General features: G+C 38.3%; 1 protein-coding gene and 1 long non-coding RNA gene across 2 annotated transcripts; both read right to left on the minus strand.

Moving 5' to 3' along the window:
* Positions 1-8,044: 8,044 nt before the first annotated feature.
* LOC144628175 (uncharacterized) lies at positions 8,045-9,084 on the minus strand. Its single transcript, XR_013566218.1, has 2 exons — positions 8,942-9,084; positions 8,045-8,197 (listed from the first exon to the last, which is right to left on the minus strand). It is a non-coding gene; the product is annotated as an uncharacterized LOC144628175 (long non-coding RNA).
* Positions 9,085-13,563: 4,479 nt separating this feature from the next.
* Positions 13,564-18,158, minus strand: LOC144667313 (uncharacterized). The gene is made up of 4 exons (XM_078528704.1): positions 18,099-18,158; positions 16,153-16,429; positions 14,494-14,699; positions 13,564-13,692 (listed from the first exon to the last, which is right to left on the minus strand). The coding sequence occupies exons 1-4, from the start codon at positions 18,156-18,158 to the stop codon at positions 13,564-13,566; spliced, it is 672 nt and encodes a 223-aa protein (XP_078384830.1).
* Positions 18,159-18,529: the final 371 nt, after the last annotated feature.

Raw genomic sequence — 18,529 nt, forward strand, 5'->3', positions numbered from 1 at the left:
ACACTAGTCTGTATTTATTACTTTACAGAAAGACAGTCATTGCTAAATTTAAAACAAGAGAAAAGGACGATGGGTCACCATACTCGCTCACGAAAAAATGACGATTTACATCTTTGGCCCATAAAAAAGCCGCCATTTTTTAAGCCCACGCTTCGCGTGAAATTAGAATGCACACAATTGAATACTGGGGAATAACCTTGATTTAGGAAATGCATAAAAGCAGTTTTCACTTGAGTGTCAAAAGTAATTGGTTTTTGCATTGGTTTTGCATTACTACGCTCTGGATTGGTTTAAAACTTCCGCGGCACTTTCTCAGCCAATCAGAAGTAAAACCAAAACCAATCGGGACTCGCTCGCGCACTTTTTCCCGCGCTTCGTGTCGGCAGCATGCATTTGCTTCGAGTATTGATTGGTTTACTGGATTGTCTGTGCTCTTTGTAATTAGCTAGAGTGATAACTTTGGTTTTGCTTTTACGAAACTCAATTGAAAACTGCTCTAAGGCAAGTACCGTAAATTTCCGGGTTTAAGCCCCCCGCTTTTACGTCCCTCCGGTTATAGGCCCATCTACCTGGAAACAAAAAATGCATCCGATTATAACCCCCCCCAACCCCCGATATAAGCCCCCCTCTGTTGGATGACAGTACTAAACAGGGCTAAATGTTGCTTTATTATGTGTTTTATCTTAAAAGCGTATTTCGATCAACACTCCCGTGGCTCGTTTCGAAATGTTTTTTCTTTTATTCCGCTTATAAGCCCTCCCGGATATAAGCCCCTCCGTTTATAATCCCACACAAAACCCCTTACGACGTTGTATAAGCCCAGGGCTTATAACTGGAATTTTATGGTATTGAACCAAATCCTTAATCACGTTATTTAAGTCATTGGGTCTCTTTTATTAATATGAATCGGAGTTGTTACTCGAGAACATAATGTGATTTGCGCGATGCAGTCGTTGTGTCACCCACATATGACCACTGCTCACCATTAGAGTTCTCAGTAGCTCAGTGGTTAGAGCGTCCGACTAGTGTACGGAAGGTCGTGGGTTCGAGTCCCATCTGTGAACTCGGAATCTTTTTCTGAGTTCTTTCTCTCCGCACATCAATCCATTATTACTCGAGAAACGTCCATTATAAAATGAAGTCAAACAAAGATTTATAACAATCCAAGTTTTATTGGCTTCTCTTGTACAATCAGTGCAATTTTTGGGGAACTTTGATTTCCTTTTTGTTCACGTGACTTAGAAGTCACCTGACCCAGACCCAGATCCCCCATCGGTTGCCACGCACCTTCCCCAGTAAATGTTGCTTGTCGTCTGTTCGCAGAGGGAGCCAGATACACAAGGACATGCTTGTAAAGATTGCTGCGAAGTAAGATGAGAGTATTACTTAAAGAAAACATGTTTTTTATAAGGCAATTGTAAATTAATGTAGCAACAATGGAAATAGAGCGAGACAGATTACTGATCTTTGCCCGGGAGACACCATTTTGACGGAAAAGGCAACCCTTTATTTTTTTATGGCACAGAAATACATATATTTTTTTATCTTTCACATACCCACACAAAAGAAACCAGGGGCACCTCATCTCTACTTCACTGGTCTGTGGGTTTATTAGAAAATGAATTGAAAGGTTCTTTATAAAGAAATCTAAATAACAGTTTTTCCTTTCCTTTTCTATACTTCAACTCGTAAAGTTCCTATCCTTTTATATAACTGCAGCATGAAGAAGATCACCCTTTCATATGAAACCTTCCCGTATGGTCCACTGTAGGGAGTGCCCCCTTGCCCCCCCACGGGATCTTAGCGATCTTTGTCGAAACTGGCCAGCAAGACCGATATATTCGAGAACAGAATTCCGCTGTTAGTCAGATTTGTCCTGTCAAATTAGTCAATGTATAAATTTTAGACACTGTTGCGGTGAATTCGTGAGAAAATCTCGTGGTAAAGGCCAGACCGACCGGCTAGTTCTGACTGATGAAAAGCGCTCTTAGTTAATCTTTCAGTAGTAGTTTCCGATTTTTTTTTTACCTGTAATGGGCACCATCCACGGCCTGGCTTACTCATTGGCTTACAAAGACCATGTTCATTGTTTCCCACCTTAGCACAGCACTCGTCGTTGTTACATTCTCCGTTATTCATGCAGAATCCTGGTCGTGGTTTGCAAAATCCGTCAACACAGTGGTCACCAAGCTTACAGTCATGGATATAGTTGCATTCTCGTTTTTTGCATTTTTCTACAAGAAGACAGCAAATACCATATATTTTATTAAATAGACAACTTAGTCCCCAAAGAGCTTTTTAGTAACTTTTTACCTCATTAGTGAACTAACTGTGTAACAATGAAATCTCAAATCTTTGAAATACACTTGTGTCTATGGCGAAGGGCTTTTTCGTTTACAATTAGGCCTGTATATCGGCATTTAGCGTGGAATTAGAATTAAGGGAAACGCCGATATTAATTTAATTTTTAAAGCGAGCAGCAAGTAGTATTTTTATAAAAAGTTTGAACTTATTTAATTATCTTAAAGGCCTAATTTTCCACTCGACGTAAAAAAATAAATAAATCACTTCATTGAAGTGTTAACGTATTTAGCACTGCTGTGCTAATTGAAGGCACCAGGCACTGTAAATAAATGGACAAATATTGTAAATCGAACAGAGACTTGTTAAATACCCCCAATTGGCAGGATGCCGACCAGTTGGCCGCTTACAAAGCGTGGAGGAGTTGAATTTGGGACCACCGAACACAGTCCATCTAGTGGCAGGGAGGAGGATTTGAACCCGGAACAAGTCCAGCGCCCTAACCACGAGACCACGCTGCTTCTAACATATAAGAGCCATCTGAGATGGCCTTGAAAAAGGGCCAGGTTCTAATTTACTGTACAAACCGACACTCACTATCAATGCAAGCGTAGCCAGCTTTACAGTAGCCGTGATATCCGTCATAGCAGTAAGATTCGTATTCCATGCAGTACCCCGGAGGGTATTCGCAAGCCTGGTTCCCAGGACACTCCGTGTGTTTGATACACTCGCGCTTTTGACAGATGCCACCTTTGCACATATTCCTAGAGCCACATTCAGCTTGGTGGTAGCATCTTCTTACACCCTTTCTGCAAGCCTGTCGGTATGTGTCGCAGTACTGGTCTTTGGGGCAATGTGCGTGATGTGAACATGATCGCTTTACACGGCAATCGCCATTGAGGCAGTAGAATCCATCATAACAGTAACGGTTGCCGCATTTTATCTGAAAGAAAGACAACAAAGTCAGGTAGAAACGTGAACCACAGCCCAGTCGTAGCACTTATTTATTCTGTTCTCAACGTTGTAAAGCTTAAACTGGATTAATCACATGGGATCAATTTCTTTCCCAGAACGCAGCGCGCGCTCTCGAGTTCCAGGCTTTTGAGGACAAGATCAGATGAGTTTATCCGTCCTCATGTGAATAGCGAAGGGCGTAAGTGACGTCCCGACTCTGACAAGACTCAGACAAACAAACCGAAATTGCGGACGATTTTCCTAAAACACTTTCTAAGGCAGCTGGTATTCCTAAAACACTTTCATAAAACGAAAACTTCGCCAAGATTCCTTCTATTTCTCTCAGAACACGCTGATGGTTTTTTAAGCCTCGTCCCGGTTATATTCATTTGCATCCTATTTTAAGACCCTGCGCGCTTTGCTATTCAAGACGATTTATCCGACTTAGACTGATGTTCCGTCCTCAAAATTCGTCTAAAAAAAGGAAAATCGGACGGATAAAATTATCCTTCTACAATGAATACCGTCCTGTTTTCACACACTAAGACGGATTATCTGTGTTGAACGGATAATCCGTCTAAGACGGATTATTCGTCTCTAGTGTGAAAACGGCCCATGTGTTTTTGAGGTTCGGTGATATTCAAAAACTAAATCAATATACAAAACACTTAATTTAAAGCTTTAAGGGAACAGGCTACGTCATTTTAAGTAATCCTGTTTATTTCCTTTTATTACATGTATTGGCAAAATCAAGCAACCACATCACAAACAAGAATGATTTCCAAATCAATATCAAAAAAACCTGAGGCTGAGATTGCGAAAATAAATACAGTTGTGCGTTAAATACAATACAGGTACTGTTTTCAGCTAAACAGTACAAAATTCGTCCTTTTTCTACATGGCAAAACTAGCCAAGAAACAACAAAGGCAGCAAAACCCGAATGTTTGATACTAATATCATTTCTGAAAGAAGTTATACACCCAAGACATTCTAAAACGGAAATGTCGTACGTTATAAAATAAGAATATTAACAAGAAATTTTTCCGACTTAAGAGCATGGGACGGAAAAACAATACTCTTGTAGAAAAATAATGTAAATAGCGACTTACATATCCTCGAGCTAATCCATGGTCTTCTTCTATTTTGATGTCTCCAAAAATAACAACAGCTAAAGATATTAACGTTAAAAATCCTAGAAGAAACTGCATCTTAAGAGAGCACGTGTCAAGAAGCCTTTAGTACTTTGTAACAATAGCACGCCAAGACCCGCATTTTATACGATTTGTTGCCACGTAGGATTTCTCAGCGCATTGCGAATCGTAAAACAATCTTTACTTTGAACAAACGTCTCTAAAACAGGTTAGCAGCTGAAGTTTTTTATTTGATCAAGAGCTTTACACGCTCTTCTTTTCTTTCTTTCTGATCGCGTGAAGTGTTTTTCATAGTGTCAAGGGCTTTGAAAGCGGTGACCTTTCACTGATATGAACATTGCATTTGACTTTATTCAGTTTTCAGCACGTATATTCAACAAAGAAAAACATGTTTAAAAGAAGTACAAATGTCAAATCAGCTGCCCGGACAAGTTTCGTACGTGATTCTTAACTTGAGCTTTTTCAATTACCCCATTACAAGAAATTTCTGCAATGTTAAGTTTTTGTGTTTCTCACGATTTAAAATTCCGGCGAAAAAATTTTCTCCTGACGGTCGCCGGTTTAATATCGAGAGAAAGAAGAAAAAATTCCCGGACACTACGTTGACGAACTGAATATATATAATTTTAAGGACTTAACAAATCCCACTTCCCTTATTCCCATAATATTTAAATCAACGCACTCAAAAGAACATTTTATATTATATAAGGTAAAATTGTCATGTTAACAAAAACCAAAAACTTTCAAAGGAATAATATGAAAAACAAGCCACACAAAAAAAGAAATAAATGGAGAAAAGTTTTTGATTTAAGTAAACACTACATTTGCAATAATAAGAAATTTTCCGTCGTGCGTTTGTGTTGAATAGCGAAGCGCGCGAGAATGAAATGCAAATGAATATAACCATCACAAGGCTTAAAAAACATCAGCGTGTTCTTTGACAAATACATAGAAGGAATCTAGGCGAAGTTTTCGTTTATTGAAAGTGTTTTAGGAATACCGGCTGCTTCAGAAAGTGTTTTAGAAAAATCGTCCGCCATTTCGGTTTGTTTGTCTGTGTCTTGTCTGAGTCGTGACGTCACTCACGCGAAATTGTACAGATTTGTGTGTCAGATGAAAAATTGTATTTGAATTAGGTTCAAATGATTGGATAAACAATTAATATAAACCAAATCGTCATTTAAAAATTACATTTGCCAGACTGTAGCGTTTTGGTAATTCTAGCAAACCACGTTTGAACTCCAGAATTCTGTTTTTCTTTTCATGATTTTGAAGCCGCATTTGAATTTAGCGTCTGTCGTTAGGATCAAGGCGGTACAAACGAAAATCGAAAGTGTAGAAAGATTAGTTCGTCGCTTTTAAAACCTTAACATCACTTCTTTAACAGTCGAGTATTGGAACAAGTGAACACTTTGAGTCTTGAAAATTTTAACGGTGGACCGCGTGGATGCGATTTTGCTTATTAATACCGATTCTATGGGTTAAAGGAACTATGTGAGGGAACCTAAGCTTACAAGCCCCGTGGTTTTTTATTAGGTTCCCTCGCCATTTTGTTTCTAATCTTATATTATATTGTAGTGTTGTAAATTAATTATTATCTTGTATATTGATTTTGTATTATCTATATTTTCATAATTATATTTTTTGTTAGTGTGGCAAAATAAATAAATGTCGCGGGAATTTCGCAGTTTTTTGGTCTAAACTGTTCTGAAATAAGTGGTAGGCAACTTTATCCATGAAAAACTTTATCTTTGAACATTTAACGGAAGATATAACCTTTATTTGGGGATAGAAATCAAACATCGGCTATGAATGTCGATTTTTTTGAAGGTGCGCGGAAACAACTTGAAAACGTTGGCAAACGTTTTAAATTGCAATCCATTTCCATCCGAGCCATCGTGTCGATAAAATTTATATCACATTAAACAGAGTAATATAAAAAATGTTTAGATAAGGACTATCTAAAATAAACATTTAATCAGTCTGGTATATACAGTTGAATCCCGATATCTCGAACCTTTAAGAGAAATCGTAAAAGGTTCGAGTTATCGGGGAGAACATTAGTAAGAAAATGACCTGAAGGGGAATTGAAAAAGGTTTGAGTTGGCGAGGGGTTTGAGTTATTGAGGGTTCGAGTTGTCGGGATTCAACTGTAGCTGGTTGTACCTGTTATTTCCACTGTTTGTCTCTCATAACAATACAAATTATTTTTCAGGTCACTTCTTTTATACTTATGGAGGTTCTATACTTTCGAAATGAAAGGTCGTTATTTTCGGGCATTGCTTTCGAAATGTCGGGATTCGCTGCGTTATTTTCTGGATTTGTCTCGTTACTCTCGGCATTTGCCGCGCTTTTTTTCGGGTTTTGCTGCGTTACACTCGGGAATTGCCGCGTTATTTTCGGCATTTGCCGCGCTTTTTTTCGGGTTTTGCTGCGTTACACTCGGGAATTGCCGCGTTATTTTCGGGATTTGTGGCGTTACTTTCGGGATTTGCCGCGTCACTTTCGGGAACTGTAATGTAATGTAATGTAAAACTTTATTTAAACACGGAAAATCATCAGTTACAATAATTTAAGTATTTAAAAAACTAAAACTAAAACTGCTTTACATGATTGCCGTGTGGGAATCCGATACGTCAGCTACCTTCTTGATAATTTTCTTAAAATTATTAACTGATACGGCATTTTTAAGACATTTGGGCATGTTATTCCAGAGCATAGCGCCGCAGTAAGAAAAGCTTCGTTTTAAATAGTTGGTATTTGGTTTGGGTAGCGTCAGCTTTCCCTCAGAGTCTCTCAAGTTATAAACAGAGTGACGCTGAGAGAAAAGGTTTTGTAGGTAATCTGGGGTAAGTCCATTCATGGTTTTAAACATTATTAAGGCTTTCTGTTTCTTTCTTCTAGAAAATAGCCTCTCCCAGTCGAGTGTGGAAAGGAGGTGGTTTGAACTCGTATCAAAAGGTGATTTAGTTATAACTCTGGCTGCACGGTTCTGTAATTTTTTGAGGTTGTCACTCAAATAACCACTCATACAGTCCCAAACGGGGCTGCTATAATCGAAATGTGGCATATTAAAGCGTTATAAATTTGAATTGCAGTTCCTTTCGATATAAAGGGACGCACTCGTTTAAGGGCGCCTATAGCCGAGGACACTTTTTTGCAAATCTGCCGTGTTACTTCAGGCATTTTCCGCGCGTGAAATTTTATCGCTATTTTCAGCGGATTTTTACGTTCGGAACATTACGGTAGTCAGAAAAAAGGATACACAAACGCACTTTCCATTGACTTTGATTTCTTTACAGAAATTTCTTTTTTTCCTTTAGAACCTCTCGAGTAGTCACTTAAAAAACGTCCTCCGGCAGTCGAGGAAATAAGTGCTAGTTTTGGACAGTCTTCGTTGAAGCACTCGGAAAAAAACTAGCGCGAGCGCTCACGAGAACTACGAGAACTACTGTTTAGCAACTTTTGGGTCAAAACCGCGGGCTGAGCCAATTCTCGGAGAAGTAATGTCGCCAAAATAAAGTAACACAAAAATAAAGTAACACAAAGAATCATGAATTTTTTATTTTACTTGTTCATTAAAGTCTAAGTCGTGTTAGCTTTTCTTTAAACGAGCAACAAGCGTTCTTCGGGACATTGTTTTTCCTCTCGATCACGTGACTTAGAAGTCACCTGACCCGGACCCAGATCCCCCTTCAGTTTCCATGCACTTTCCCCAGGTACTGTATGCTGATTTCTTCTCGCAGGCGTAACCGGAAACACAGGGGCATTCTTGTGCATGCGCAGATGGCTGTAAAATAACAATTAAAATAACAGTTTAATGAAAAATGATAAGAATAACAAAAATGGCTAGGTTGACGTCTGTAGAGGCGCGGTGGCCTAAAGGCTAGCGCACTGGACCCCGGATCGTTCGGTCCGGGCTTGGCCCTGGCTGGGGCAATTGTGTTGTGTTCTTGAGCAAGAAAATTTTCTCTCATAGTGCTTCTCTCCACCCAGGCATAAAAATGGTGCCGGAAAATTTGATACTGCATGGGGAAGGGGGTTATCCTGCGATAGACTAGCATCCCTTCCAGTGTGGAATAGAAATACTCCTAGTCACTAAATGACGGAACCAAGATAAGCCCTTTACGGGATGGGCCACTTGGTTTGAACGCAGACTTTACCCAATTTTATATGAAACCCCCCTATGTCGCGCATTTTTTAAGTAATTTCAACGCTAACTAACTGGTCATAGAATTGACTGAAAATCACAATAACGGTTCAAAACAGTACGATAACTCAAAAGAAACACAGAAAGGCCAAAAAGGAGCATGGATGGTAAAAATTCGAAAAGATTGAAACGGATTGTTTTCGGGTAAATGTGAAAAACACCCGCCTTTTTTCAAGTTTATCTCAACTCGTGTGAAAGTGTCATTTTACAATGCTCGAAAATCGTCCTTTCTTGTTATGTGGCCACTCGAAGACTTTTTGTTTAACTAAATAGCATGAACAAAAAGCTAGTTAGTAACATGTCATGTTTTATTTGTTTGCGTACCTTCAATAGGCACCATTGCCCAGGCTGGCGCATGGGCTTGCACAATCCGCTCTTTCCCGCCACCATTGCACAGCACTCGCCTTTGTCGCAATCTCCCTCACTCGTGCAGAAGCCTGGGATTGGCTTACAAAGCCCGTGCACACATTGGTCGCCAAGTTTGCACTCATAGTCGCGGTTACATTCCCTCTTTTTGCATTTCCCTACAAGATGACAACAAAAAATAGATTCTTTCTCAGTCTCACTATTTTAACATTAATAATAAATAGAAGGGCTTTAACCAATGCGTCTCAGGTTAATAGGCCTTATCACGGTTAAATTAATTTATTTTCTAATTTCAATTAATTTCTTTATTTTTAAACTATATCAGTTTCTGTAAAAAAATTTGCGGCGCTAAGGTCAGAATTCAATTAACTCATCACAAAACCGAAAATGTTGTTGCGTGTGTCATTACGTGTTTGAAGCATTTGCGCACAAATTCAGGGCCGTAACCAGGCAAGAACTTTCTTTTAGTAGGAAGTTCTGGGGACATGCTCTATAGAAAATTTGGAGAACAAGAAGCTCTGAAACTCTTTCATAAGCATTTTTCAAAAAGGAATTTCTTGAAAAAATCAATCTTGTTTAACTAAGAATTATGTTTCAAACTAAACGTATTTTGAATGTGATAAATGAATCATTTCATATACATTACATCACTAAACGTATTTTGTTTTTAATTTTGGATTCTAATCAAGACGAGGCAAGTGCCTCGTCTTGCCTCTTGCTAGTTACGCCCCTGAAACTCTTCGTGTTTCCAAATATGGTACTCGGCGAAAGTTAATATTCAAACGCTGTGAACGCGTGTTACACGTTTCACCCCTTAAGCTTCAGCCAAATGCACGCAACATTTCAACGCCACATATCCCAACATTGTTGCGCACAGCATGTTGCAATCGTTGGTCGCCCTGTTGCAACATGTTGGACCAAGTTTGAAAATGGTCACATTTTCTCCCAACATCTCGCAACATTGTTGGATGTTGCATGATGGACTCGTTCGGCCACGTTCGTGCAACATTGTTGAGCTGGAGCATTCGCACTAGTTCGATTTGCGCCATCCAACAAACATATCGCAACAGGGTGGCCAAACGTTTGCAACATGTTGTGCACAACAATGTTGGGATATGTTGCGTTGAAATGTTGCGTGCGTTTGGCCGGGCCTTTATGAGTTTCTGATATATAAAAACAAACACCAATACTCACTTTCAACACACACGTATCCCACTTTACAGTAGTTGTCGGCATAGCAATAAGCTACATAATCCTTACAGTACCCTGGGTAATGACAAGCATCATTTCCTGGACAGTCGCTGTGTTTGACACACTCTCGTTTTTGACAGAGCCCATCCTTGCACATATTCCCTCGGCTACACTGGTTTTGACCGTAGCACCTTCTCACGCCCTTTCTACAAGCATGTCGGTATAGGTCGCAGTACTGGTCTTTGGGGCAATGTGCGTGATGCGTACATGGTCTTTTTGCTTTGCATTGATAATCATAGTTTGTGCAGTAGAAGCCATCGACGCAATAACTGTTACCACATTGTATCTGAAAGAGAGACAGAGTCAAATTGAAACATGCCTCGCAGTGGGTGTAGCTTATATTGGTCGTCACTGAGTATAATCGAAACGAATTTTAAGCTAAAACCAAATAAACAAGTAAGCTGTATCCTTTGCCTTTCAAATATCAATTAACACTGAACGTAACCGAAGAAAACTATTTTAAACCGTGTTTAAACTAAAGAGCTTTTAAAAAGACTATTTTACAAAATGGCTACACGTGAGATTTTTCCTATTGTTAACATGTTTCTTGTGAGGTTTGAAATTCATTTTCTCGGGCTCTGATAAGAAAGTGTTGTTGGCCTTACCATGGATAATTACTTATAACTTTTCCTTTTAAAAAGGTTACAAAATGACATACTAGGATCTAAGTTATTGCGATACTCGATTTTTGGCCAACTCAAATTAATATTACTCGATTTCCTGATGGATTCCGTCTTATTCTTCTACTCTTTGAAGCAAATACTTACATAATCTTGATCGTCTTCTAATTTGACCTCTCCGTAAATAAGAACAGCTAACGAAATCAGCGTTGTAAAGCCAAGAAGAAACTGCATCTTGAATTTACTCGCGCCAAGAAGCCTACGATCCTTTGTAACGATAGAAGGAGAAACCTCGCATCTTATACAATTTGATGCCACGTAAGAAAATCCCCACACATTGTGAGCCAAAAAAAGTCTGTACTCTGAACAAATGTTTGTGAGACATGTTAACAGCTTAATATTTTTATTTGCCTAAACGTTTTACACGATTTCTTTTTAATCGCGTGAAATGTTTGTTATGGCGCTAAAGGCTTTGAAAGCGGTACCCTTTCACTGACACAAACATTTCATTCGACTTTATTCAGTTTTCGGCAAGTTTATTTAACAAAAGGGAGCATGTCTAGAAAAAATGAAAAGATATTATATCAGCTGTCAGGTTTGGTACTTGAGTCGCAAGGAGAGTCTTTTAAAGTAGCTTATCACAGAAATTTTTGCGACGTCAAATTTCGCGTTCATGTTTTTGCGAGATCCTTTTCAAATCGAATAAATTTAATGGCCCGAGAAAATGATGCTGCAAAAATGAGTAAGCTTAAAAATAATATGACGATATTGAAAATGAATATGTCAATGTTAAAGAGATAATAACCGTTTATAATGAGTTTCTTCTTATAACTCTATTCTTTAATTACATCTTTCATGAAGTAGTTCTTAAAGGGACTGTGTCATGGCTGATTGAAGTTTATTTTGTTTAGTTTTGCCAAATACTCGCTATGAATCCTAATGTTTGCAAAGGAATTACTTCTAGGGATCTAAAGGACAAAACCATAGCTTCATTAAAACCAAATTTGTCTCTCGGGCGATAAAATTTAAAGTTATAAGCAAACGAGATTAACTTTGAAAACTGTTCAGCCCAACAATATTTCCAAAAAAAAAACATATCGCAATCTGTTTCAATCTTCGTCACTTTTGGCCATTCGTACCTTCTTTTGTCTTTTTTGTGTTATCCAAATGTCCCTTCACTGTTTTAAGAGGTTATTTTTTTATATTTCCACCAGCTATAAGTAAATTTTGCAGATCATAAATCTCAGCTATAAGAAAAAACCTCATCTAGACCCACTAACTGATAGCTTTTATAACTTGCATGAGACACTATTTGTTTTGGGGATTTTTAACTCGCTTTTCAGTCTTTTCACGTTTGGAATGTTTGATCAAAACGCCGATAAAAAATTAATGATGAAAATAAAACTAAATGGAGAAAAATTTTTGCAAAGTCGCGAAGCTTCAGTGTAGCAAAATATCGTCTGTCCAAAATCGTGAAATTCAGCTTTCACGGCAGTTTGTCTGTAATAAGATATTCGCTGTTCACTTAATTTCCACATTTAAATGCTTGCTATTTATTGAAGTCAGCTGCAAAAATAAATATATGGGCATTTGAACCATTCGACCCACGTATCAACTCGACGCTTATCTAGTACAGGCAAAAAGTTAGACATAGAAAGTAGGTAAAAGGGATACCGTAAAATTTCGGTAAAAAGCCCTGAGCTTATACAACTTCGTAAGGGGTTTTGTGTGGGTTTATAAGCGGAGGGGCTTATATCCGGGAGGGCATAAAAGCGGAATAAAAAAACGCATTGAAACGAGCCAGCAGTGTTGATCGAAATTCGTTTTTAAGTTAAAAACGCAAAATAAAGCAGCATTTAGCCCTGTTCAGTACAGTCATCCAGTAAAGGGGGGCTTATATCCGGGAGGGCTTATAATCGGATGTATTTTATTGTTTCCAGGTAGATGGGCCTATAACCGGGGGAAGCTTAAACCGGAATTTTACGGTATTTGTTTTAAATGACCTTTATTACGAATGCAATAAATTACTTTGTATAATGTAATACAAATTCTTCTCCATGATATTTGATATATATTTTTTAAGTATGCAAAACCTTAATTTCAATGTCAAAGGAATAAGTTTCAGCGAAACTAATAAACTAAACTGATGAATGTTTTTAAGGTCATTGCCCCGAAATAGAATTGAACAAAGATTTTCAACCAAATTTTGCCAAGTGTTGATTAAAAAAATAAAATAAAAAGTGGGGTCTCCATATTCTTTTAGGAGCAGGAAGACCTTGTATATACCACATAATTCCTTAACAATTCCCTTGCGAGTACTGCAAAGTATACATTTCCAGTGATAATTTATTTTTCAAACATAGGAATTCATCTGTTTTCGTTTTACAGAAAGAACTTTATCGCTACACCCAAAATCTGAGAAAAATTGAGAGGTCACCGAACTCATTTACGAGAAAGAGACGAATTATTTTTCTTGCGGACTAAGCCGCATAGAAAAAAAGCCGCCATTTTGTTTATGTGCGCGCGCTAATTACTCGTAAATTTCTGCGCAGTAAGGATGCGCAATGCAATACAGGACAATGACCTTAAGGAAAGAGTCGCGAAAAAAAGAGTAAGGCAAAATTTCATCACAATCTATGTTTATTGATTTTTCTTTCACAAGAGGTACGCTATATTCTAGAACATTGTGTTTTCTTTTGTTCACGTGACTCAGAAGTCATCCAATCCGGAGCCAGACCCAGATCCCCCATCGGTTGCTATGCATTTACCCCAGTAGTAGCTGCTTGTCGTCATCTGGCAAACATATCCAGACACGCAAGGACAGGCCATTATAGATTGCTGCGAAACAAGATAAAAACACTATTGAAGAAAATGTGATGGATATTTCTAACTAAAAGTTGCCTCGGGAAAAAACACAATGCCGCGTGAGAGCTTGAATCTGACCTCCCAAAGTCAGATACAGCCAAACCTCTACTTACAGATACCTCACGGGCAGTTTACGTCGTTCCAGAGATGACAGAATTCATATAACAGGCTCCTGAAGGGGTGTTTAATCCCATTTTTTCCCAGCCAAAATTTTGCCCGAATCCCATTTCCCACTCTATTGATTTCCCAAATGTTCCCATATCCATAGATTCTTGGTTTTAGGCCATCGTAACTTGATTAAAAATATGAAACAAAATTAAGGAGACTTAATACTGCTGAAGATCAATTGTCTCAGTCTAGGTTCCAGACCCCTTTCATAACAATATATAAATAGTTGTCTAAAATTTGTAACGGTCATACTTTTGAATATGTATGTAGCTTAGAATACGAAACGACAAGTTAGTAAAATGCGATTTTTCATAATTTTTATTACCGCTGTTTGTTTCATTTTTTCCCAAATCCATGTCCCAGTTCTATTGTTTTTGTTTGTGGTTCCCAGTCCAAGTGATACAAAACTCATTTTCCCAGTGAAAATTTGCGCAAAACACAGTTCCCATTTCACCCCTGCAGGCCCCTCGTATAATCTTTGCCTCTATAATACGGACCCCTCTATGGCACCGACACTTTACTTCAAACCAAAAGAGGAGTTCTGAGTCGCGAGTGATGAAATGTAAAGGCTCGTTGTATATTCATCGCATGTCGAGATTCCCTTACCTTTAATGGACACCAGTCGTCCCCAGGCTTGCTCATATTCTTGCACAGTCCATGTGGGTTGTGTCCAGCCTTGGCACAGCACTGGTCTTTGTCGCAGTCCTTGTCATTTGAGCAGAATCCAGGTATAGGCTTGCAGAATCCATTTACACATTTGTCACCAAGTTTGCAGTTGTGGTCGCCGTTGCATTCTCGTTTTTTGCACCGTTCTACAAACAAACAAATAAGGTACATTCTCAGCAAAAGGATTGTCGCCGAGTTGTTGTGTATCTATGATACACAAAGCTATGAATACAACGACTGGAGTCTAATCAGTGGCAGCTCCAGACCTTCAGGTAAGTTAGAGGCCCGATCATCCAGACCCTGGAAATAGGGGGAAGGGGGGGGGGGCTCTCAAAAATAATTTTTCTCGACCCTTTGGGCCTTAGTTTGGCTTAAAAATAAGGTGGGGCCCGGGGGCGCAGCCCCCCCCCACCCCCCCAAATAATCCTAGCAGGGTTACAGCTGTAGGACATGTTAAAGGGTAGAGGTCAAACAAAGAGTGGTCATCTGCTTCTCCAGGTTGGAGGGTGACATATAGCAACTTAAACTCCATAGATTTAAATATATAATAATAAGCAACCATGTATTGTTTTGTTTTGTTTTTTAGAGATGGGTAAGTACATGAGTGCGTTTAGTTACCGTACAAGTCCATTCATTTATCAATGACACAAAAATAAAGAAGATTTTTTCAGTTTTGTAGTTTCGTACAAAAGACCAACGATTGGTATTATCCCATAATGGCCCCAATGCCTAAATCGTATTGGTGCAATACAATATAATATTCTGAATTAACGACTTTACAATTACTGGACTTCTCGGCTTTTCGGCTCAGTTGCTGTGACAACTTCGAGTCCAACTTTTCTGTGAGCGAATAGTCCACTCTGAATACTGAATGCTATGTTTACCCTCGGATTTCTTGAGTAGCTTCAATCAGCTAAGGTCTCCGAGCACTCCCCATCCAACCTAAACAGTACATCAGGTAAAGACCAGACCACAACACAAGAAATTCTGTGTCCTACTCATTACGATAAGTGTGTGGGTCCTTTAACTCCGGATCCTTTGCTGACCTAACACTGAAGATGTTACTAGAGACGAGGTCAACGGTATATCGTCTTCTAATCATTTGCAGATCTCATTGCATTGACGTCTCGCTCAAAAAAAATACTCAGGCTTTTAGTCTAAATGTTAAGACGGATTCCGCTGAAAGTTCAAGCAATGCATGAGTGCAAAAAAAAAGTACCAAAAACCTACGCAAAGTATGGTAACATTTTGTATACTATTTGAAACATCTTACTGAAATTCGTTTGCCTAATTAAGTGACCCGTGATTAAACTCTAAAGCATTCTCGAGAAAATTAAAATCAAACCTCTCAAAAATCTTTAAAACGCGCCATTTTGTGAAACGTCCCTTTTACCTGAAATGTAGATCATTTCAAATCCATTTTTCTTCGCGGGTTCAGCTTGAGAACTAAAGTTTTGGTAGGTTTTTGATAGCTGTACTCAAACTGTTAACATGCTATGAGATCTCTGTGGTAACTTTATTTTTGCTTGTATTGCTCGAATGTTCAGCGGAAACAATCTTAAATACTTAACTTGATATTGTCAGAATAAAAACACTCACTATCGACACAGATGTAGCCATTTTTGCAGTAGCTGTCATAGCGGCAGTAAGGTTCGTAGTCCTCGCAGATCCCAGGGGGATATTTGCAGGCCTGGTTACCGGGACACTCCGTGTGTCTGGTACACTCACTCTTCTGACAGATCCCTTCCTTGCAACCCAAGTTTCTGGACCCACAATCCCAATGGGAATGGCATTTTCTTACACCCTCCTTACAGACTCCCAGGCTCGTGTCGCAGTACTGTTCTTCTTGGCAGTGTGCATGGTGGTTACAGAGTTGCTACAATAAATAAATACAGTAAAAACCCGAGAGTAAAACCTTATTTTTTCCAGGTTAGCCTAAACAGGTTCTTATATAAATGGTAGTTAACATAAATTTAGGCTATTTAGGTTCTTAATAGGTTCTTATTTTCTGAAGAAAATTTACATTGATGGTAAAAGAACTTTTAGTGGTATTCGGCCTATTCCTTGTATAAAATTTTCATATCACATACAATGTAAGTGCTTATGCAAAAATGAAGCACTATTCGTTTAGAATATGACATTATATACATGCACAGTAATGCTTTGTCCAAACTTATTACCCAGTTGTAAACATTTTCAATCAATTTTAGAAAATAAAAACCTGTTTCCAAACTGATTTGAGGCTAAATAGGTGTTTATAAAAATGGAGTCTAATTTTCAAATTTTAGCCTAACAGGTTCTTAAATCTTAGTTTCTTACCCGCGGGTTTTTACTGTGCAATAAATATAGAATAACAAGCAACCATGTATTATTATTTTGTTTGTTTTTTTATAAACATACTAATAACAGAGTTTTTGACGGTTTTCCGAATGTTGTCCGAAGGTTATACGATCCTTTTTTGAACATTATCTGAAAATTTCCAAAGATTGCTGAAGATTGCCGAAGATCACCGAAGTTTTCCGAAGGCTTACGAGGAGGTTTCCAAGATGTTTCGACTTTACAACAACAAATTTGAGTAGAAAGGGAAAAGCATGGTATCAAACATAATTAAAGTCATCGATGTTACCAAAGTGAAAATATAGAAATTTTAAGTGTGTTCAATAACAGTTCTTCACAGGGCTGGAAATCATTGTACAACACTGCAGTTTATACAATAATGCAATTTAAAGACCCAGAACGAACCACTATGCATTGCGCGCGTTAATTGGCGTTCGCCATATTTTGTGCGAGTCGATAAGTCCACAATCGTCGACAGTGATGAGAAATCCGTTTCCATCGGCCTTACTTTCGGCTTCTAGAACACTTAGAATTATTTCTTGCATTTGGTTGTCGTTATTCCATATCTGGCTGGCATTTTTATCGAATTGGTACCTTCATTAAGGAGAAATACATAGTCTATTCTACAGTTGTTGAGATCGTTTAATACGGCCATTGGCCAGGTTCTGATATCAATTTTTCTGATTTTTAGCTTAAAAGAACAAAAATTGTAAGTTTTGGACTGTAATATTTTAGAGTTTCTACTGAAACAGTGAGATTGTGCGCGACAGAAAACTATCTCATAGAAAACTCAAGCTTGTAGAATATAATTTTTTAATAGTACCTAGTAATATCACATTTTCACTTAGAGCCAAAAATTCGTCGAAAATTTTGCCACAAATATCCCAATAAGCGTTTAACAGCTCTCTGGTTTTGGGTTTTTTCGACAATCGTCACATTTGCTCAAGGAAGAAAGTTGCCTTGCGTGTTGTCATGGTTAATACTCTCATCGACCATAGCTCTCGACTCGGATGAGCGTGAGAAAATTCTTTGTTAACAATTGTCAAAATTAAAAAGGCAGCCTTTTCAAACGAACAAGTCGTGCGACAACTTATCGTGGTTACAATAAGTTAAATTGATTGTTAAGCCCACAATTAAAAAAACGATTATTATAAACAATAAATTCTAACTAAGACTTCTAGTTACTCTATTATCCTTCTCTTTGTTACCTTTCCGTAGATAACAGCAGTTAATGTTGTCAGCATTAAAAATCCTAAAAGAGTCTGCATCGTGGATGCCTGTGCCAAAAAGCCTTCTGTTTTTTGTAACGATGGAACGAACTACCTGGAAACTTATACGATTTGTTTCTACGTGGGACGTTCCCAAGTATTGTGAAACATAAAACAGTCTGTAGTCTGAATAAATGTTTGTGAAACGTGTTAGCGGCTGAAGAATCTTATTTGGTTTAGAGCTTTATACACTTTCTTTCTAATCTGGTTAAATATTTGTACTGGCGTAAAGGGTTTTTGAAAGCGGTATGTTTTCACCAAGATTGACATTACATTCGACTTTATTCAGTTTGTTAAGGAGTGTACTTAATAAAAGATAAATGTTTAAAAACGAGTACGAATGTTTCATCAGCTGCCCGGGTCAGCTTTGT

The sequence above is a fragment of the Oculina patagonica genome, chromosome 10 (genome assembly GCF_052425735.1).
Source record: "Oculina patagonica isolate OP01 chromosome 10, crgOcupat, whole genome shotgun sequence".
Classification (NCBI taxonomy): Eukaryota; Metazoa; Cnidaria; class Anthozoa; order Scleractinia; family Oculinidae; genus Oculina; species Oculina patagonica.